This window comes from Anolis sagrei, chromosome 9 (genome assembly GCF_037176765.1).
Source record: "Anolis sagrei isolate rAnoSag1 chromosome 9, rAnoSag1.mat, whole genome shotgun sequence".
NCBI classification, from domain to species: Eukaryota; Metazoa; Chordata; class Lepidosauria; order Squamata; family Dactyloidae; genus Anolis; species Anolis sagrei.
In genome coordinates, this window is record NC_090029.1 from 12733393 (window position 1) to 12756107 (window position 22715).

Consider the following 22715-nt stretch of genomic DNA (forward strand, 5'->3'; position numbering starts at 1 on the left):
ACAATAACAATATAAGCAATTTAAAATAACAAAACAATAAACCAATATCACATACAATATCAATAGGACAACACACTTTAAAAACTATGGGTAGGCCAAATGTAATTAAAATTAAAAGATTAAAAATAATGCTGGACATGGACGAAAAAGTGATAGGACAGATTGTGGGAGGGAGGGAAGGTTAGCCACAGAAACGCGTGGCGGGTACAGCTAGTATAATAATAAATAATACAACAACAACAATAATGATACATTTATTACCCACTTCTCCTTGAGGTGGAGTAAAACAAAGTGATTAAATATGGTTAATGCAAGGTATACAAGAGTTAAATGTAGGTTAGAAATATTGGTGGGATGATATTAATTTCCTTATTAGCTTCTTAGCAAACTAAAACTATTAGCTTTGACGTGGAGTCACATTTTGCCCCTGATTTGTCCCCGTTGAAATGGATGAGCCCCATCAGGAAACCGTCTAGGGCAGCAATGGCAAACCTTTTAGAGACCCGAATGTCCAAACGGCAACCCCAAACCTCACCATATTACAAGTCCCAGGCTTCCAGAGCAGTAAAAGCAGTACCAAACTACATTAGTCCTGCAGTGTAGATGCACCCGTGAAGAAAGCCTGTAGCCCCAAAAGCTACTGGCTGCTGCACTTGATGGCCCTTTCCCTCCTTTTAAAAACAGGTCACCACTTGCGTTTGGTGCAACAAGAAGAGCCTCTTGGCCACAAGCGGCAACGATGGGACGATCCGGGTGTGGAGCATAACAAAGAAGCAGTACTCCTTGCAGCAGACCTGTGTCTTCATTAAACTGTACGTATCATTGCTGCAGTTTCATAGAGTCAAGGGAGCGTCGGCCAAAGGCAATAAGGCCTGTCTTTGTGTGTTTGCAGGGAAGGTGAAGCAGAGGATAGCAGCCCGGGCTCCCCCAGCGACCCCAGTCTCTCCCTAGCCTGTTGGAGCCCCAGCGGGCGCTTCCTGGCTGGAGCCTTGGAAAAGATGGTCAACATCTGGCAGGTCAACGGTAGGGACTCAGCCACATCCCGCACCTGTTTATAGCCCTTATCAAGGAGTAGATAGGCCCCTGAGTTCGGTGGTAGGGAAAGCCTTTCTTCCCCATTGCCGTCTGAGGTGAGGGAGAGACTATTTCCACTCTAAAAACCTCTTTGCTGCCTTATACTGATTCAGTTTCTTCTTTTATATTGGCTGGGGCTTTCTGTGTGCTGTTAAACCTTTGTATTTTATATCGCAGGCAATGAAACACTTGTGTATAACTAAGTCACACAGTTTATTTATAACTTCTGGCTCCAACGCTTGTGGTTACATTTGTGTTTTGTTGCAATCTTGAGGCTTACAGTCAGTATCATTTACTTGGTTAACTTTTCTGAATAGACTATCAATGTTTCAAATTCACAAACATATTACGTGCTTTACACACTCTTGGCTGAATTATATTCTGAACTAAGGCAACACTAGCCTTCTTTATGTTCCTTAAAACATGAGCTCTATTTAACTAACTGCTTCTCTATATCAGAAGTCTTTAACACATCTTCATAACAGCTTATTTCTATCAGGCACTCAAAAACCAACTCTCCTGTTCATACGCAGATTCCTGTCATTTTCAAACTCCCTCACTCTAACTGCCTCTTTCAGAACCTTGGCCCCGCCCCTTTGGAATGTTCAGCTCTGCTCTCCCCAACTGTCATTTTGGCCTAGCAGCCTTTTCAAATCCTGGGCCTACACTAATCTACATATGACCAATCGGCTTCACATATGCAAATGAATCCTATCTCTGCTGTTGCCACCCTGTCTGTGCCTATTCTTCCCTATCTGCCATATGTAAACATAGAGCTATACACCAAAACTTTAACATAGAGTAGCAATTTCACTACACTGTCTTTGCCTCTTCTTAGGCAAAGTGTCAGCTACAAGACAAGCCCCTGAGTTCAATATAGTCTTTTAACAGCGTTCATAGCTTGACCCTGCTCCTGTAATTGCTGGAGCTCATTCGTTCTGCTGCTAGAAGCGTCTGATCTGCCAAACCGCTGCTGCTGTGGCTGATTTATTTATTTGTTACTTTTATTATTGTTATGTTTATTTATATCCTGCTTTTTCTCTCCACAAGAAGACTCAAAGCGGTCAACATTAAAAGTATTACCATACAATTGTATACAAATCAAAATATACAAATATTAAAACAGTATTAATCATCATTAATATTAAAAACAATAATTAAGTTATACCCGTAGATCTATTTACAGTTTATTTATTGATTTTCCTTTTTGAAATGACCTAAGACCCTGTTGCATGTTGTGGAGTCATAAAAGGCCTGCACGTTTTTAAAGTATCCCATAAAATTTGTTGATCTCTTTCTTTATCTTTGTTTTGAAATGTTCCTTTATTGTGTTTTGTTTTATGAATTCTCTGTTTTTTCATTTTGCAGCAATATGTCATTTTGTCTCCCATGTTGCAGACCTGGGTCATCACTATTGAATTTATTGTCGAAGGCTTTCATGGCCGGATTCACTGGGTTGTTGTAGGTTTTTTCAGGCTATATGGTCATGGTCTAGAGGCAGTCTCTCCTGACGTTTTGCCTGCATCTATGGCAAGCATCCTCAGAGGTAGTGAGGTTTGTTGGAAGTAGGAAAATGGGTTTATATATCTGTGGAATGACCAGGGTGGGACAAAGGACTTTTGTCTGCTGGAGCTAGGTGTGAATGTTTCAACTGACCACCTTGATTAGCATTTAATGGCTTGGAAGTGCTGAGGGAATCTTTTTTTGTTGAGAGGTGATATGATGTGCCTGGTTGTTTACTCTCTGTTGTTTTGCTGTTGTAATTTTTGAGGCATCCTCACTACCTCTGAGGATGCTTGCCATAGATGCAGGCAAAGCATCAGGAGAAAATACCTCTACACTATGGCCATATAGCCCGAAAAAAACCTACAACAATCCACTAATGAATTGTTATAAAGGATCATCACTATTGAATTGTGATCTTACAAAACTCGAGGACTGACTTCTATCTTTGATACCAATTTTGTTAATGATTTCATAACACAAAGATCCAGAGTTGTTATTAGGTTTGTTGTTGTTGTGTCTCGCCTCCAGGCGGGAAAGGCCTACTGGATGCCCAACCACACTGGGTCTCGGCGCTGTCCTGGGCAGAGGAGGGTTCGGCCGCAGTCTGGACTGGGGAGGTGGCCCCCGAGGCACTGCTGGTGGGGCGCATGGACGGCTCCCTCGGCCTCATTGAAGTCCTGGACGCCTCTGCCATGCGCCGCCTGGAGCTGGAGCACTGCTACCGCAAGGACGGTAAGTAGGCCCGCCCGCCGGCTGGCCTCACAAACCGTGTCATGAATTCCTTTTGAACCTTAACATGTTCTTCTGTCCATTTCCAGTGGGACGGGTTGCATCAGGTGCTTTCAGTGAAAGAAGTAAACACCCAAACAGTTGCACTCTAGCACCGTTTCACTCGGCATCACACCAGAGTCCAGTAGTACTACCTAAAAATGTTTATTAAAGAAAGCAGGTGAAAAGGGATAAAATGACATTTCCAAAAGAGTCAGTAGAATAGGAAATACAAAATAGCAGCAATCTAAAAATGACAAGTCAAAAGAACTAAAATCTTCAGCAGTAAACATAAATTCATAAACCAAAAAAACAGGAGCTTTTTCCAAGGCAAACCCTTCAAGGAGCAAAGGCATGAACCAGAGCAGGAAACTTGAATCATGAACTTGAGAACAGAGACAGGAAAGCCACTCTTTAGCATTGTGTGTCCTCAGAGCTTGAAGCTCAAACCACCTAATTTAAGACTGTTCAGGTGCCCATGAAATCATGCCGAACTCCCCTGGCCTCTTTTACAGAAACAGAACAAAAGGGAGAGGAGAGGGAATAGCCTTATATGTCAAATCACAGAAGAGATGCAAGACTTCAATCAGGGAAACCAGCTTTTAAGCATCTGGATAAGAATCAAGGGAACTGGGACTCAAAAAGATCCTTAGGGGCAAGTGAAGATGTGCTTCTGCAGTTTGTGATATGAAGGAAGGCTGAAACTAAGACAAATCAAACCCACATTCTGGATTTTAGGAGAACTGACTTCCAAAAAATGAAGGAAATACTGAGTGGCACTCCGTGGACTCTGATACTAAAATTGGTTAAGCAAATTGTAATTGGTTAAGCAAATGAACCCATGGGGTGATTCTCCCTAATTCTTCCTCCTCCTCATCCTGGAAAGAAGTGACGAATGGAGTGCTATTAGCAGGGTTGCATCCTGGGCCCGGTCCTGTTCATGACTTAGATGAAAGGTGAGAAGGCATGATCATCAAGTTTGCAGATGACAGTAAATTGGGAGGGATAGCTAATACCCCAGAAGACAGGAGCAGAATTCAAAACGATCTTAACAGATTAGAGAAACTATGGGCCAAAACTAACACAATGAAGTTCAACAGGGACAAATGCAAGATACTCCACTTAGGCAGAAAAATGAAATGCAAAGATACAGAATGGGGGACGATGCTTGGCTCGACAGCAGTATGTGTGAAAAAGATGTCCTCGTGGGGAGGAAGGGGAACATGAGCCAGGAATGTCATGCAGCAGCAAAAAGAGCCAATGGAATTTTGGCCTGTATAAATAAGGAGTATAATGTCTAGATCCAGGGAAGTCATGCTACCCCTCTATTCATTTCTGTCTTGGTCAGACCACTTTACTTGGAATCACACTGTGTCCAATTCTGGGCACAGACTCTAAGCTGGAAGGTATCTAGAGGAGGGCGACTCAAATGATCAAGGGTCTGGAGAACAAGCCCTATGAGGAGTGGCCTCAAGAACTGGACCTCTTTAGTCTGCAGAAGAGAAGGCTGAGAGGAGGCATGATGAGGGTCATGGATCAAGAGATGAGGGGAAGTCATAGGGAGGAGGGAGCAGGCTTCCTTACTTCTTCCTTGGAGACTAGGACGCAATGGAACAATGGCTTCAAACTACAGGAAAGGAGATTCCGTCTGAACATGGGGAAGAATTTCCTGACTATGAGAGCTCTTCAGCAGTAGAACTCACTCTCTCTGTCCCGGAGTGTGGTGGAGGCTCCTTCTTTGAAGGCTTTTAAGCAGAGGCTGGATGGCCATCTGTCGGAAGTGCTTTGAATGTGATTTTCCTGCTTCTTGGCAGAATGAGGTTCACTGGATGGCCCGAAGGTCTCTTCCAGCTTTATAATTCTATGATTCGAGGTCTTATCTTCCAACCCAAGCATTTGATGATTCTATGCACAATAACCCGAATGGGGAGAACCTGTTAGCTGATGAAATGATGGGAGGCTTCAGTCTTCTACCATCAGCATTGGACTCAGTATGTGGCCAAATTGGGGTTTGCTTTGTGGAATGGTGGCTCTTGCTTGTACCCTTGTTTGTGTTTTCTTCCCTCGTATTCTAGAAGAGGCTTGATGACATTGAATTGAGCAAGCCAAGCCTTGTCCATCTTTTCTCTTTCTGTCTCCTTTTGCAGTGTCGGTGACCTGCCTGGCGTGGTTCAGCGAAGACAAGCCTTTTGCAGTGGGCTATTTGGACGGGAAGCTACTGATTGGCACCAAAGAGGAGCCCCTTGGGAAAGGAGGCATTGTCCTGGTCGATGCCCACAAGGTACGGCTTCCAGGAGGAAATCTCTTGTGAACCTTAAAAATGTTCTTCATCCGTTTCCGGTGGGACAGTGAATATCAGTGGAACTCTCTGCCTCGGAGTGTGGTGGAGGCTCCTTCTTTGGAGGCTTTTAAACAGAGGCTGGATGGCCATCTGTCAGGGGTGATTTGAATGCAATATTCCTGCTTCTTGGCAGAATGGGGTTGGACTGGATGGCCCATGAGGTCTCTTCCAACTCTTTGATTCTATGATTCTATGATCAGGCACTTTCAGAGAAAGAAGCAGGCATATAGGCCCAGCACTGGGGCTTATAACAGCTGTGTTGCTGCATTTGCTCCAACATTCACTCCCATACGTTCATTCATAATTCATGCTCACCATTCCTAATGCTGCGGGGAGAAGAGAGGCGTGTAAACAGCTGCATTCCTGAAGATTAACGCATAGTTAATAAGGAAGAGGGTTCTCTTCCTTAGATTTTGATAATCTATTATTTAGTTGTTTAGATAATCTCTGTCATTTAACTCAGACCTGTGGGAGCCCCATCACTTCCAAAACAGAGAAGAGACCTCGCTTCTTTAACTTAAGAGCCATCCTCTTTGACGATGTGAACATGTGTTGTTTGTACTCAATAGTTCTCATCAGTACCTTTCTTACCACCGTTCATTAAGTTCTTCGCCTCCTTTCTAATGCATTTTCCCAGATTCCCTTATCGGGATGGGGTCTTCAACCTTGCCAGACCTTAATAGGCCCTTAGCCAGACCCCAAACACTGTTCTCTCCCCCGAGCTGACTTTTGGGTGCCCAATTCCTAGTGAGAACAGAGTTAGAAACTCACAATAAGAAGTGGGTTGTTGTAGGTTTTTCCGGGCTATATGGCCATGTACTAGAGGCATTTTCTCCTGATGTTTCGCCTGCATCTATGGCAAGCATCCTCAGAGGTGGTGAGGTCTGTTGGAAGTAGGAAAATGGGTTTATATATCTGTGGAATGACCAGGGTGGGACAAAGGACTTTTGTCTATTGGAGCTATGTGTGAATGTGCTTTCAAAGAAACAGGGAGATATTTTCTCCAAAGCAAGAAGGCTGTTGCTTGGCAATAGTTTGCCACTCCTTTGCTTCCTTTCCTTCTTTCCCTCCTTCCATGTTTCCTTCCTCCTTCCTTCTGTCTCTCTCCCTTAGTCCCATCCCTTCCTCATGCAAGAGGGGGGGGGGGGCCAGGGGAGTCGTTTTTATACATACACTGTGTCATCTAGCTTTTTTGGTACTGGCCATCCCGCTTAATATGTTCTCCTGATTTCTTCCTGAATCAATCTTCTCCCAATTCCCTTTTCTGTGGCCTAGAGAAAAGCAGGTGTCTGGGCACGCTTTCCTTTCCAATAACTCAGCAGCCTCATTTCTGCTCATTCAGAGCAGTTTTTATCTTTGTTTACGTTTCCCAAACTATATACAAATGCACACTCACTCATCAGCATGGTCTGCTTATCAGTCTCAACATTCAAAGACAGCCTATGGATGTGACATGCAATTCATTTCCCCGGAAAAGTCCAACCTCTTAGTCTAGGTATGTCCACTTCTTTGTCCTAACCCTTTCCCGCCTGTTTTGGTCACTACATGCTTAGCAGAATGAGTTTTTACCTTGAATGAGTTTTTACCTTGAATGTGAATGAGTTTTTCCATCTGTCGAACGAGTTTTTACATCTGTCAAACTCTGAACACCCTGGCCTGAACCTTAAACTTCTTAACTTTGAGTTTCCTCTGTTTCTGTTTAATACTTTTTCCTTCTAAGTCCATCTCCGTCCTCGCGTTGCGTCCTGATGATGCCTTTGCTGTGTTTCCCAGGACAGCCTCCTGAGCCTGAAGTGGGACCCAACTGGCCGGATCCTGCTGACTTGCGCCAAGGAGGAGTTAGTCAAGCTCTGGGGCTTCTCTGTGGCCGGAGGCTGGTGCCACTTGCACTCCCTCCCCCACCCGGGCCCAGTGACCACCACTGCCTGGTGCGGCCTCCCAGGACGGGGGCCCAAGCCTCAGCTCTTACTGGCCACGTGAGTGGACACCCATATTCCCTGGGTTCCTCTTTGCTTTGACCGTTAACCCTTTCGGTTCACTTGGTATACTGGTAGGAATTGTGGGAGTTGAAGCACCTGGGGGGCCAAGTTTGGCCCATGCCAGTGATCATGGAGCAAGGGACTGCATTTGTAATCTGGTAAAAAATGGTAATACCAACATATGGAGTACTTGTTTGTTTGTTTTTTTTAATAGCGTTTTATCTCTTTGCTTTAATGAGCAGGTAATACAGGCAATCCCCAAGTTACAAACATGTAGGTTTGTTCTCAAGCTGAATTTGTTTGTAACTCTGAACACGGGCATTTCTTAAGTGTAACTCCAGAAAAAAATATTTTGTTCTAGCTTTTGGTAGCATAGGAAAGGGTTAACATCCTGGTGGTGTTTCCTTTGCAGAGATTTCACCTCACTTTCTGCCACTGTGACCATTGGATTTTGAAAAAATTAATTTGTGTGGAAACAAGGATTGGAGATAAAGCTTAAGTGGAGACCCCTTTTCCCCCTGATAATAACTCTTCCAGGAGTGGATTTAACTTCTGAGGGCTTTCCTGAAGCCATCCTCTCCTCAGGAAGTAGCTCTTCAGTCCTTGGATGTCAAGAGAGCTTTGGTATTTTATGTCCACAGAACTGCTTCTCACAGGAAGTCACCAAGGCTCTTCCCTAAGTATAGAAAGGATGCCCTGAGTCTACTAGTAACCTCTGAACGCCTGGCTTCTTGGATCATCTCAACGATCTGCCTCACTTAGCAGCTGGCAGGTCATGACCCACCACATACTCAACCAGAGGTGTCTCCGTTGAAGTCATCTGTAGAGCAGCAACGTGGTCAACGTCCTTGACGTTTGCTACTCATTACAAGCTAGACATCCTGGCAAAGAAGGACGCCACTTTTGGCAGAGCAGTACTGTTCTCCTGTGTGGCATGACCCACCTCCAAAGTTAGTAGTTTGTCAGTCACCCATATGTGCACATTTCACAGACTCCACGAAGAAGTCGTGAGGGCTGTTTACCTGTAACCATATTTCTTTGAGTGGTAGTCTGTGAAATTTGCACAGCTCCACCTGTCCTCCCCTCTTATATCATGGCTTGACACCTCAGCTGCGATCTAGAGGCAAGGAACTGAGGCATAGCCCTGCCCACGGGCATGTATAGTACATGGGGAGTGTGGCCAGGGTTTCTGCCAAAATGTTTTACTGAAACCTCTAGAATGTTCCAAATAGCTGTGCATGCGTAGGGAAAGCCATATGTGCAATTTTCACAGACTACCACTTAAAGAAATAGAGTTACAGGTAAGTAACCCTTACTTCTTTGCTATCTACTTTTATTTTTATTTCTTAATGGAATTTTTGGGACACTCTTCCCCATATTTTCCTTTAAAAAGATGCCTAGTGGTTTTGCGTTTTCTGTATCAAATAATAATAGTAATAATAACATTAATAGTAATAATGATGTGCATTACTCGCCTCTCCTTAGGGCTCGGGATACAGCTTCATTCACACAAAGAGATAAAGGCTATTAAAATGCATATAACAGGATGCACATGGTATCTCTTGCGCTGCTGTATTATTGCCAGGTGGGTTGCAGCAGCTCTTTTGTCCTTCCTTTTTAGCGGGTGCCAGAACGGCTTGCTGTGCGTCTGGACGGTTCCCCAAGACGAGCTTTTGCAACGCCAGCCCAACCTCAATGGCGCCGAAGGATGGTGGGATGAGGAGGCTGCCGGGAAGGTAAATTATTATTGTTGTTGTTATTTTTATTATTATTATATCCCACTTAATCTCTCCCAAAGGGGACTCAAAGGTAAAGATGGACGCGCTTCCAAAGATCCATCTTGTATTGGAAATAGTGGTGTCTTGCTTTGCTAAAGGAGGAGTAAGCAGGCTCAGCAGGGCTGCCCTTTTACCAGGAAATAAAAACACAGTCTAACAACAAAACTACAACAGCATTCCTTGATGTCTTGGTGTTTTAGGCCTCTTCCTGAGGTTCTTTAGGGCACTGATTCAGAAAACTCCATTGGATAATAGATTGCATCCGCTCTAGTTTCTTTGATACAGTGGGAAGGAGAAGGAGACGATGACGACAACTCTGGCATAAGCCAGTCAAGGTTGTCCCAGTGCCTCAAGACCTTGGCCTGCACTTAAACACAGTTGGCGCTGACAAAATGACCATCTGTCAATTGCAGAAGGCCACCCTACTGGGATTTACTTGCATTATTTGCCAATACATCACACAGTCCGAGACACTTGGAAAGTGTCGCAACGTGTGATCCAATACAACAGCGAGCAGAGGGATCTTGCTTGCTGTGGACTCATCTTGTTGTGTTTCAAATAATAATAATAATGTTTCATTCTTATTCACCTCTCCTCATGGCTCAAGGCAGGTTACAGAATATTTGAGACATATATATTATAAAATATACATTCTAAAACGTATTTCTATAAAACACATATTAACATCATGGTTTCCAATTGGCGACTAGTAGAAGGCCTATGTTCTGTATCTCAAAAACTAGAGCTGATGGGGGAAACTGGGTGTCATTTTTGAAATCAGCAAGTCAGATAAAAAATCCGAGGCAGCCAATGTATGTTGGCCAGTTAAATTGATGCTGGATCTACACTATCACATGAACCAGTTCAGTTAATCTTCATTCCGATAGCACATTATATGGCAGTGTAGATCCAAGCTCCGTTTGCTCTTGGTCTCTGTTCCTGGCAGGGTCCCACCTGCTGTGACTGCTGTATATATGATGAAGTGGAATATCCGAGGTCTAGGGTTGTGCTATTTCTTTGACTTTATCTAATTGCCATTAAAAGGGTGTTCTGCATCCAAAGAAACCGTAACTATGGCTGTTTTGAGTTTGCAGGAGGCCTATAGGTGCGTCTTCCAGCTGCGGGGACACATCACTCCGGTCCGGACGGTGACCTTCAGCTCGGATGGACTGACCCTGGTCTCAGGGGGCCTGGGGGGCTTGGTCAACATCTGGTCGCTCCGGGTAGGACATCCACTCCCCCTCCTCCTTCTTGGTGCCGGGTTTCGGCTTTGGCGCCCTCTGATTCCACCAAATAATATGCATTTGCTAAGGAAGCCTTGTTGTCTTGTCCTCTCTTTGCTTCCAGGATGGTTCTGTTTTGCAGAGTGTAGTGATTGGTTCCGGAGCTGTTCAGGCGGCTGTCTGGATCCCTGACGTTGGGGTTGCCACTTGCTCTAATCGATCCAAGGTACAGAATGAGATGTGAACTGCATCCCTTCTTCTGCCCAGTATGGCTGCAATTCAAGAAGCCTGTGCCCTCCCTCCCTCCTCCCTTCCATCCCCTTCTTCCTTCCTTCCTCCCTTCCTTCCTTCTTTGGCTGACTCTCCTGGGCCCGCTTTCCCTCTGTGCAGGACGTGCTAGTGGTCAACTGCACTCCAGACTGGATCTCCTCCAGCCACGTCTTGGCCACCTGCCGGAGCGCCTTAAAGCAACAGGGTATTGTGGGCCTGAACATGGCTCCTTGCATGAGGGCCTTTCTGGAGCGCCTGCCCATCATGCTCCAGGAGCAGTACGCCTATGAGAAGGTAAGAAGGGGGTTGGACTGGATGGCCTTTGGGTTCCCTTCCAAAACTATAATATACAATAATATATATAATCGGGGTAGATGACCATTCTATTATCATTGTGTAGAGGCTGCATGGTGGCAAGGCTGTTGGCGGTGGGTGCCTTGGGCTGAATATCTTCTCCCTCTTCCTTCCTCTCCTTCCTTTCTGTAGCCATATGTTGTATGCGGGGACCAGCTGGTGCACAGCCCATACCTGCAGTGCCTGGCCTCGCTGGCGGTGGGGCTGTGCTTAGACCGGCTGCTGTGCCGCGCGCCTGTAGCCCCACACCTCCTGCACCAGCAGCAGCATCAGCACCAGCAGGGAGGCCTGCCCCCAGAACTACCCGCAGCCTGGAGCCCCTCCGAGTGGGCCTGGCTGGAGTGCTTCTCCACCACCGTCAAGGCCGCCGAAGCCCTGGCCAGGGGCACTGCCTTCCCCGAGGCCTTCGCCGTCCCCGACCTGGAGCCCGTCCCCGAAGAGGAGCTCGCCCTCCTGATGGTAAGAAGGAGCATGGCATGAATCCTTTTTGGACCTTTAAATTGTTCTTTCAGCCATTTTCAGTGGGACAGAGTGCATCATGCACTTGCAGAGAAAGAAGTAGACACAGACCCCAGATGATGATGATGATGATGATGATGATGATGATGATGATAGTAAATCTTATCTATCTTTGCACATAATAAAAGTGAAAATCTATGTGTGTGTATGTGGCACATGTGTCCATTTACACAGACAGCCTCCCGCTTTGACAAGCAGCTTCAACTCCCGGTGCTGAGGAACCACCACTGGCCTTCCTTCCACTGACATTACAGGTTATAGCAAGCAGCATAAACATGGAGCCAATGTCCTTTCTCAAACACCATATTGCCCACCGCCCAAGTGAAGGCTTTCATATTCCTCCACTATAGATGGCCCTTTCTGGCCGGCGGGAGCACGAGGGAGGCCTCTCACAAGGCAAGGCCTTGCGCAAAGGGGCCCTCGCCTGTCTCGCGCCCCTTGTACAATTTCTCTGTTTCCCTGGCACAGGGGCCGGCAGCCATTTTGAGGAGGCGGAGGGGGCAGGGCCAACCAAGGCGCCTTTGCATCCCCCAGAAAATGGCCCAGCAACCCCCCAGGGGTCGCGACCCCCAGGTTGAGAATCGCTGCTATAGATCAACCTAAATATATGGGAAGAAGGATAGGGAATACATTCAGATTCATATAACTCAGTCATGGGCCAACTTCAGCCCTCCTCCAGGTGTTTTGGACTTCAACTCCCACAATTGTGTGAGTTGAAGCCCAAAACATAAATGTATTTATTACTGATTTTTGTTTAAATGTTACAGTTATTGTCTTTGTTACGGGTGCTGAAAGTCTGCCTTTGTTTGTTGGTACCTGAGTCTTCATGGGGAGAAGGGGTGGGATATAAATAAAGTTTTATTGTTAGTGTTATTTATATCTGGAGGAAGAACCCAAGTTGGCCCATGCCTGCTCTAAGTCCATTCTTCCCTCGTTTGAAATACTCAGGGCACAAAAGGAATTTGCGGGGATGGTTGCCCTTTTCTCAGTTTGTTATTTCACTTTTTTTAAAAAAGGACAACAGCAAATGGATCAACGGCATGGACGAGCAGATCATGTCCTGGGCGACATCGCGCCCTGAGGTGAGTGGAGGCGGGCCTGGGCGGGAATCCCCTTCCTACGGGAGGGAATCCCCTTGCGATGGGAATGCTCTTTCTGCGGGGAATCCCCTTCCTGACCTCCTGGCCATTCCTTCCTTCCTCAGGACTGGCACCTTGGCGGGAAGTGCGACGTCTTCCTGTGGGGTGCCGGGCGTCACGGGCAGCTGGCAGAAGCCGGGAGGAATGTCCTGGTGCCGCTTCCCGCCCCCTCCTTCTCGCAGGCCCAGCAGGTGAGCAAGGCTTTCTCAGTGGTGGCCCCTCGACTCTGGAATTCACTTCCCAAGGACATCAGGCATGCCCCAACTCTGGCAGTCTTTAGGAGGAGCCTGAAAACGTGGTTGTTCCAGTGTGCCTTCCCAGAATAATGAATTTTAAGCATTGTGCCCTCCAAATGCACTTTACATTGATGTAGGATTGTTGTACGCTCCCACTAACGCCCCATCTCTCCTACCTTATTCATGCCTAGCATTATTTTTAACTTTAATTCCATTTGGCCCAGCCATAGATTTTAATTGTGTGTTGTATTATTGTCATTGTATATTGCTTTTTTGTTATGAGTTTTATTTAATTTGTTTTAGTGTTGTTGTTATTGCTTGTAATGGTGTATTGTGGGCTCGGCCTCATGTCAGCCGCACCGAGTCCCTTGGGGAGATGGTAGCGGGGTATAAATAAAGTTTAATAATAATAATAATAATTTTCCTAGTTCCAACAGACCTCACAACCTCTGAGGATGCTTGCCATAGATGCAGGCGAAACGTCAGGAGAGAATGCCTCTAGAACATGGCCATATAGCCCAAAAAAACCTGCAACAACCCAGTCATTCCGGCCATGAAAGCCTTCGACAATATTATACACATATTTACAAACAGTGGAGGCCTGGATGGTTGCTATTTCGAACACTTGTTTCTACAACAAACCACATTTTCCAAAATCCCATTCTCATAGGGACAGAAAGTTTTGGGTTTTTTTTGTTGTGTCAGGAGCGACTTGAGAAACTGCAAGTCGCTTCTAGTGTGAGAGAATTGGCCGTCTGCAAGGACATTGCCCAGGGGATGCCCGGATGATTTGATATTTTTATCATCCTTGTGGGAGGCTTCTCTCTCATGTCTCCGCTTGGGGAGCTGGAGCTGACAGAGGGAGCTCATCCACCTCTCCCCGGATTCGAACCTGCCACCTGTCGGTCTTCAGTCCTGCTGGCACAGGGGTTTAACCCACTGCGCCACCGGGGGCTCCGGGACAGAAAGTGAGATGCAATCTTCCAAACAAGGGCACAGACAGCAGAGAAAACCCCACAGGAAATGTATGCCACACAAAACTAAAAAAGATGCATCTTTGACTGGAGTTACACTTTAAAATGTCCTTGTTCTGACTTACATACAAATTCAGCTTAAGAACAAACATACAGAACCTCTTTGGTTCATAACTTGGGCACTGGCTGTCGTTTGTATTTTTAGCCAGCTCTTTTGTTCTGAAACTCAGCCTTGTGTTGCTTCTTCCCTTGCTTCAGGTCATTTGTGGCCAGAACTGCACCTTTGTGATCCAGGCGAATGGGACGGTCCTGGCCTGTGGAGAAGGGAGCTACGGCCGCCTGGGGCAAGGCAATTCGGATGACCTCCACGTGCTGACCGTCATCTCTGCACTGCAAGGTGGGTTGTTACTGTTGGCCGCCTTGAGTTTCTATGGGATAGAAATAAAGATGATGCTGATAATAGTAATAATCATCATCATAGTCATCTTTATTTCTGTCCCATAAAGACTCAAGGTAAATACAGCAACATGACACAACCCATTAAAATTAGAAAGCAAGGCAAATACAAATATTAAGGAAAATATTTGTAATACTGATATTATTACTATTTTCATAATAATATTGGTATTACAAATATTTGTTTTTCTTAATGTTTGCATTTGCCTTGTTTTAAATTTTAGTGGGTTGTGTCATGTTATTGTTTGCTGCCTTGAGTCTCTATGGAAAGAAAGGCAGGATAGAAATAAAAGTTAATAATAATAACAATGATCATCAAGTTTGCAGACGACACCAAATTGGGAGGGATAGCCAATACTCCAGAGGACAGGAGCAGAATTCAAAACGATCTTGACAGATTAGAGAGATGGGCCAAAACTAACAAAATGAAGTTCAACAGGGACAAATGCAAGATACTCCACTTTGGCAGGAAAAACGAAATGCAAAGATACAGAATGGGGGACAATGCCTGGCTCGAGAGTAATACGTGTGAAAAAGATCTTGGAGTCCTCATGGACAACAAGTTAAACATGAGCCAACAATGTGATGTTGCGGCAAAAAAAGCCAATGGGATTTTGGCCTGCATCAATAGGAGCATAGTGTCTAGATCTAAGGAAGTAATGCTACCCCTCTATTCCGCCTTGGTTAGACCACACCTGGAATATTGTGTCCAATTCTGGGCATCACACTTGAAGAGAGATGTTGTCAAGCTGGAATGTGTCCAGAGGAGGGCGAATAAAATGATCAAGGGTCTGGAGAACAAGTCCTATGAGGAGCGGCTTAAAGTGCTGGGCATGTTTAGCCTGAAGAAGAGAAGGCTGAGAGGAGATATGATAGCCATGTATAAATATGTGAGAGGAAGTCACAGGGAGGAGGGAGCAAGCTTGTTTACTGCTTCCCTGGAGACTAGGACGTGGAACAATGGCTTCAAACTACAAGAAAGGAGAGTGCATCTGAACATGAGGAAGAACTTGTGAGAGCCGTTCAGCAGTGGAACTCTCTGCCCCGGAGTGTGGTGGAGGCTCCTTCTTTGGAAGCTTTTAAACAGAGGCTGGATGGCCATCTGTTAGGGGTGCTTTGAATGTAATATTCCTTCTTCTTGGCAGGGGGTTGGACTGGATGGCCCATGAGGTCTCTTCCAACTCTTTGATTCTATGAATCTATGTCACACCCTAAATGTGGGCATAATCTGGCTGGGCAGTGCACCTCAGTTTCATTAATAAAGATTTTGATTGATTGGCCAGAAGAAAGCCAGCCCAATTTCCTTTGACGGCAAGTTCCAGAGCCAGGGGGCCACTGCAGAGAAGGCCCTGTTACGTCACGAAGCTATGCAGAGGAGCACCTCAGGCAGGACCCCTTGAGGGACACTTGCACTCTTTGAACGTTTGTGGTCTCTGGGTTTCATGGGACTGCTAGTCATGCTCCACCTGCCTTTCTTCCCACTACAGGTTTCGTGGTCACTCAACTGGTGACATCCTGCGGCTCGGACGGCCATTCCATGGCCCTGACGGAGAGTGGGGAGGTGTTCAGCTGGGGAGATGGGGATTATGGGAAGCTGGGCCACGGGAACTCTGACCGGCAGCGGCGGCCACGGCAGATCGAGGCCCTGCAAGGAGAAGAAGTTGTGCAGGTGAGCAGGTGGAGGCGGGAAGGGAAACGGGGGCGAGGGGCTCCCACCACTGCCAGGCTTTCCCAGGATCAAACATGCCTGAAACCGAGGTCCCGGAACAATTGAGCTATGCCCATTCTTCCCACATGAATCCGATCCATTTCCACTGTCCTCATCAAGGCCTCTACTTGATCCCCTTCTTCCAGATGTGTTGAGGCCCAGTATCTCCAGTCTCTTTATTGCCCAATCAGAAACAGGAAGCCTACCTGTGTGACCGCATCTCCGTATATGAACCCACACGATCTCTCCGATCATCTGGAGAGGCCCTGCTCACGATCCCACCTGCGTCGCAAGCGCGATTGGTGGGGACGAGGGACAGGGCCTTCTCCGTGGTGGCCCCCCGACTCTGGAACTCTCTCCCCAAGGATATCAGACAAGTCCCAACATTGGCAGTCTTTAGGAAGAGCTTGAAGATGTGGTTGTTCCAGTGTGCCTTCCCAGAATAGGAAACTCCTAGCGTCATGTCCCAATTGCACTTTACTAGAGATTTAATATTGTCTGCACACCGCACCTATCTCCAAAAACCTATCCATCTCACCTGTCATGTTCAGCGTTTTAAAATTTTAATCATTACATTTGGCCCGGCCTTGGTTTCAAATGTGTTATGGTGTTATTGTCTAATGCTTATTGCTATTGTTTTAATGTTTATTGCTTGTTTTATGAGTTTATTTATTGTTGTATTTTGTTATGCTGTTGTTTTATTGATATGTTGGGCCTCAGCCTCTTGTAAGCCGCACTGAGTCCTTCGGGAGATGTTAGCGGGGTATAAATAAAGGATTATTATTATTATTATTATTATTATTATTATTATTAAAGGGAAACACTGAGAATTTTCTCATGTCCTTGTCTGGGCGCCTATTATTATTATTATTATTATTATTATTATTATTATTATTATTAAAGGGAAACACTGAGAATTTTCTCATGTCCCTGTTTGGGCGCCTATTATTATTATTATTATTATTATTATTATTTTAAAGGGAAACACTGAGAATTTTCTCATGTCCCTGTTTGGGCGCCTATTATTATTATTATTATTATTATTATTATTATTTTAAAGGGAAACACTGAGAATTTTCTCATGTCCCTGTTTGGGCGCCTATTATTATTATTATTATTATTATTATTATTATTTTAAAGGGAAACACTGAGAATTTTCTCATGTCCTTGTCTGGGCGCCTATTATTATTATTATTATTATTATTATTATTATTATTATTTTAAAGGGAAACACTGAGAATTTTCTCATGTCCCTGTTTGGGCGCCTATTATTATTATTATTATTATTATTATTTTAAAGGGAAACACTGAGAATTTTCTCATGTCCTTGTCTGGGCGCCTATTATTATTATTATTATTATTATTATTATTATTTTAAAGGGAAACACTGAGAATTTTCTCATGTCCCTGTTTGGGCGCCTATTATTATTATTATTATTATTATTATTATTAAAGGGAAACACTGAGAATTTTCTCATGTCCTTGTCTGGGCGCCTATTATTATTATTATTATTATTATTATTATTATTATTTTAAAGGGAAACACTGAGAATTTTCTCATGTCCCTGTTTGGGCGCCTATTATTATTATTATTATTATTATTATTATTATTTTAAAGGGAAACACTGAGAATTTTCTCATGTCCCTGTTTGGGCGCCTATTATTATTATTATTATTATTATTATTATTATTTTAAAGGGAAACACTGAGAATTTTCTCATGTCCCTGTTTGGGCGCCTATTATTATTATTATTATTATTATTATTATTATTATCTATATATATAAAATCTGAAGTGGCGTCGTATGAGGAAGCAAAACTCAAAAACCCCCCAACAGAAATTAACCAAAATTTCCATGCACATACCTCAACCCACTAGGTACAAACAAACCCAATCAAAATCAAAAACAACACAACACCACACTCACAAAACGGCAAAACAACTGAGCATGCGCATTGGCACCCAGCCGCAAGTTCCCTGGCACGCGCAAATGGCCTGGCGGCCAACGTTCCCTCCGCGCAAGCCACGCCCCCATCCTCACGCCACGCCGCTTCCCTCCCTGTCCAAACCATCGCAACTCACCCTCCTTACCCTGCTCACGCCACCACACACACACACACACTCACGCCGGTAAGACACGCCCCCTCCCTCCCTGTCTCACTCTTTCCCTCCTCCCACCCTCCGCCGGTAAGACATGCCCCCTCCCTTCGCCGCGGCGGGCCCAAGCACACTCACGCCGGTAAGACACGCCCCCTTCCTTTCCCCCCACCCCTTCCCTCCCTGACTCACTCCTCCCCGTCGCAAACACACACACACACACACACACACACAACGCTCCTTCACTCCTCCCCCCGCAGCCCACACACACCTTCCGCCACACACACACACATTCACGCCAGTAAGACATGCCCCCTTCCTTCCGGCACTCACGCACACATCCTCACCCCCCCCCCCCCCGCACGGCACACACACACACACAGGCTCCCTCCCAACCTGTTGGGAAAGCAGCAGCAATGGCAGCAGCAACGGAGCATCCACGCAAGGAAGAAGGGGAGGGGGAGGAGGAAGGTCCACGGTGCTTGAATGAAGGACCTTCCTTCTCTCCCTCCCTTCCCTTCTTTCCTCCCTTTCTTTCCTTTTCTTCCTTCCTTCTTCCTTTCCTTCTTTCCCTACTTCCCTTTCTTCCTGTCCATCCTTCCTTTCCTTCTTTTCCTCCCTCCCTCCCTTTCCTCCTTCTTTCCCTTGCTTCATTTCCTTCCCTCTCTCCTTTCTTCCCCTCCTTCCTTCCTTCTCCTCCTTCCTTCCCTCCCCTTTTCCTTCCTTCCTGTCCCTCCTTCCTTCTTCCTTTCCTTCTTTTCCTCCCTCCTTTCCCTTTCTTCATTTCCTTCCCCTTCATTTCCATCCCTCCCTCCTTTCTTCCCCTCATTCCTAACTCCTTCCTTAGATCTCCTCCCTCCCCTTTTCCTTTCTTCCTGTCCCTCCTTCCTTCTTCCTTTCCTTCTTTTCCTCCCTCCTTTTCCTCCTTTCCCTTTCTTCATTTCCTTCCCCTTCATTTCCTTCCCTCCCTCCTTTCTTCACCCCCTCCTTTCTTTCCCTCCTTCCTCGCTCCCTTCCTGTCCCTCCCTTTTCCCTTCCTTCCCTTCTTTCCTTCCCTCGCTTTTTCCTTCCTTCCTGTCCCTCCTTCCTTCTTCATTTCCTTCTTTTCCTCCCTCCCTTTCCTCCTTCTTTCCCTTTCATTTCCTTCCACCCTTATTTCCTTCCCTCCCTCCTTTCTTCATCCCCCTCCTTCCTTCCACCTTCCTTCTCCTCCCTCCCTTCATGTCCCTCCTTTTTCCCCCTTCCTTCCCTTCTTTCCCCCCTCCTTTTTTCCTTCCTTCCTGTCCCTCCTTCCTTTCCTCCTTCTTTCCCATTCTTCATTTCCTTCCCCTTCATTTCCTTATTAAATGGAAGGGACAGTCAAGAAGTAATGAGAGGAGGGAAAAAGGGAAGGAAGAAAGGAGAGAAGCAGGGAGGAAAGAAACAGGTAGAGATGGAAGAAAGATGAGACATAGGGAAAGAAAAAGAAGAAAGGAAGGAAAGAGAGAAAGAAGGAGAGAAAGAGGGAGGGAAGGTTGGCCACAGCAACGCGTGGCAGGGCACAGCTAGTTTTATTATTAAAGGGAAACACTGAGAATTTTCTCATGTCCCTGTTTGGGTGCCTAAAGGGTTGAAGCACAGTGCTCCAGTATCCCCAGTCTCTTTATTTCCCAATCAGAAACTAGAAACGAGGAGCCTAGAAATACTGTAGTTTAATTCTAAAGAAGAACTATAGTATGACAATAGTGTGCGCCAAGAAAGCATCAAGATCGTGGCACATTTGGCTGTTCCTGCATCATGGGTTTTATAGCCTGGGATTGACGAAATCACGCAATCAAACTTCCTCTTCTTTCCTTTCTGTGTCTTCAGTTCAGTGTCTCTGTTCTTAAACACCTTGTTCTTCTGTGTTCTGAAACAAAACCATCTTCTGCGCAATCTGTCTCCTCCCATCTCTGTCAGGTCAATGTGATCTCCTCTGTCTTCCACCCAGACCTCTCTTCCGGGTGCCTGGCAATGCTGCTCTCTCCCTCACCCTTCTCACTCTTTCTCGCTCTTCTCTCATTCACTTATTCTTTCTTGTAAAACTTACTTTGCACAATCTTGCTCCATCAGATGTCCTGCGGCTTCAAGCACTCGGCCGTGGTGACCGCCGACGGGAAGCTCTTCACCTTTGGCAACGGGGACTATGGCCGGCTGGGCCTGGGCAACACCTCCAATAAGAAGCTCCCAGAGAGAGTGGCTGCGCTGGAGGGATACCAGATTGGAGAGGTCAGGCTTGGCGGGTGGAGCTTTCCAGAAACCTCCTTTCACCCCAGGAATTACCCATATTGACTTGAGTCTCATGCGCCCTCGAATCTCATGTGCACCTCAGTTTACAAAACCTTGAAACCAAAAGAAAGTATTTGCTGGCAAATGGATTGCGCAGTGACAAAAAGAGCACTCTTTGCAATTTGGCCAAAAAAGGTGCACATTGCAGTTGCTTCCTGCTTAAGATTCCTTCCTTATAAACGATTATGTTGGAACCCCAAAGCTTAGAGCAGTGGTTCTCAACCTGGGGGTCGGGACCCCTGAAGGGGGTGTCAGAGGGGTCGCCAAAGACCATCACAGACAGTATTTTCTGTTGGTCATGGGATTTCTGTGTGGGAAGTTTGGCCTAATTCTATTGTTGGTGGGCTTCAGACTGCTCTTTGGTACTAGGTGAACTATAAATCCCAGCAACTACAACTCCCAAATGTCAAGGTCTATTTTCCCCGAACTTCACCAGTGCTTACATTTGGGCATATTGAATATTCGTGCCAAGTTTGATCCAGATCCATCATTGTTTGAGTCCACAGTGCTCTCTGAATGTAGGCGAACTACAGCTCTAAAACCCAAGGTCAATGCCCACCAAACCCTTCCAGTATTTTCTGTTGGACATGGGAGTTCTGTGTGCCAAGTTTGGTTCAAGTCCATTGTTGGTGTAGTTCAGAATGCTCTTTGAATGTAGGTGAACTATAAATCCCAGCAACTACAACTCCCAAATGACAAAATCAATCCTCCTATCCCAACCCCACCAGGATTCAAATTTGGGCATATTGGGTATTTGTGCCAAATTTGGTCCAGTGGATGAGAATACATCCTGCATATCAGATATTTACATAATGATTCATAACAGTAGCAAATTTACAATTATGAAGTAGCAACGAAAAAAATTTAATGGCTGGGGGTCACCACAACATGAGGAAATGTATTAAGGGGTCGCGGCATTAGGAACGTTGAGAACCACTGGCTTAGAGTTATTTCTTCATTGTAAACAATTGTGTTAGAAGACCAAAACTTCCAGTTATTGAAAAGAAACTTTTCGGTTGCATCTATGCTGCAGAATGAATCCACTTTAACTGCCTTGTTTCAATGCTGCAGTTTGACAAGGTTGCAGACTACAAATCCCAGGATTGCATAACATTGACCCCAGAGATAAGGTCCCTCAAATAGGTGCTCCAGGTGAAGCAGCATCCCCTCAGCACTAGGATCACTGCATGATGCAAATCTAAGTGCAACCTCATTTTGGGAAAGCCATTGAGAGCCCCTGAAAATAGGGCATTTCGGGGAAGATGGGAACACAATAGCCAGAGTTGCCTTTTGGGTTTTCAATGGGAGCAAGGCTCAAGAAGAGAATCTGATTGAAACTCTATGTAGGGCTTGGGCTGTTAGGTGGTTTCCGGGCTGTATGGCCGTGTTCTAGCAGTGAATGTGAATGCAGACAAAACTTCAGGAGAAAATGCTGCCAGAACACAGCCATATAGCCCAGTGATTCCTGCCATGAAAGCCGTCAACAATGTATAGGGCTTATTGGGAGCTCTGTGTTGGGTCAAGAATCCCTTCCTTTCCTCCAACCAGGTGGCCTGTGGGCTGAACCACACCCTTGTCGTGTCCACGGATGGCTCCATGGTCTGGGCCTTTGGTGACGGAGACTATGGGAAGCTGGGCCTGGGAAACTCCACCGCCAAATCCTCACCACAGGTCAGCTCTCTCTGCTTGTTTTCTCCTCCCTCCCTCCCTTCCTTGTCTGTCTTCCCACCTCCCAAAGCTTTACCAGCCCCACATGATCTACGGTCGAATTGCAATAGGATTTGCTGGCCAGTGTTTGATCTCAAAGTGGAAAGCTGACATTTTGGCTCAGACGGGAATATTATTGTGTCTGTCATGGCTTGCTTTAGCAGCTCGTATTTACATCCTCAGAAAATCATGATATGAGAGCAATGACATCCAGTAATGGAGCTTACAGCTTTATTGACTTGCAGGTGTAAAGATAGGTTCCGCATCTGAAGCTGCATT

General features: G+C 45.7%; 1 protein-coding gene across 6 annotated transcripts in view; it reads left to right on the plus strand.

Annotated features, from left to right (window-relative positions):
• HERC1 (HECT and RLD domain containing E3 ubiquitin protein ligase family member 1) overlaps positions 1–22715 on the plus strand; it is a 161053-nt gene that overhangs the window by 123083 nt on the left and 15255 nt on the right. For all 6 annotated transcript variants that reach the window (XM_060755676.2, XM_060755679.2, XM_060755681.2 and 3 more), the window contains exons 52-67: positions 685–812; positions 893–1023; positions 3109–3312; positions 5496–5629; positions 7463–7665; positions 9290–9404; positions 10541–10669; positions 10794–10895; positions 11060–11233; positions 11426–11752; positions 12829–12894; positions 13017–13142; positions 14420–14558; positions 16105–16286; positions 20514–20669; positions 22278–22400. In XM_060755676.2, the coding sequence (XP_060611659.2) occupies positions 685–812; positions 893–1023; positions 3109–3312; positions 5496–5629; positions 7463–7665; positions 9290–9404; positions 10541–10669; positions 10794–10895; positions 11060–11233; positions 11426–11752; positions 12829–12894; positions 13017–13142; positions 14420–14558; positions 16105–16286; positions 20514–20669; positions 22278–22400 (2439 nt within the window). The remainder of the gene's footprint in view (positions 1–684; positions 813–892; positions 1024–3108; positions 3313–5495; positions 5630–7462; positions 7666–9289; positions 9405–10540; positions 10670–10793; positions 10896–11059; positions 11234–11425; positions 11753–12828; positions 12895–13016; positions 13143–14419; positions 14559–16104; positions 16287–20513; positions 20670–22277; positions 22401–22715) is intronic.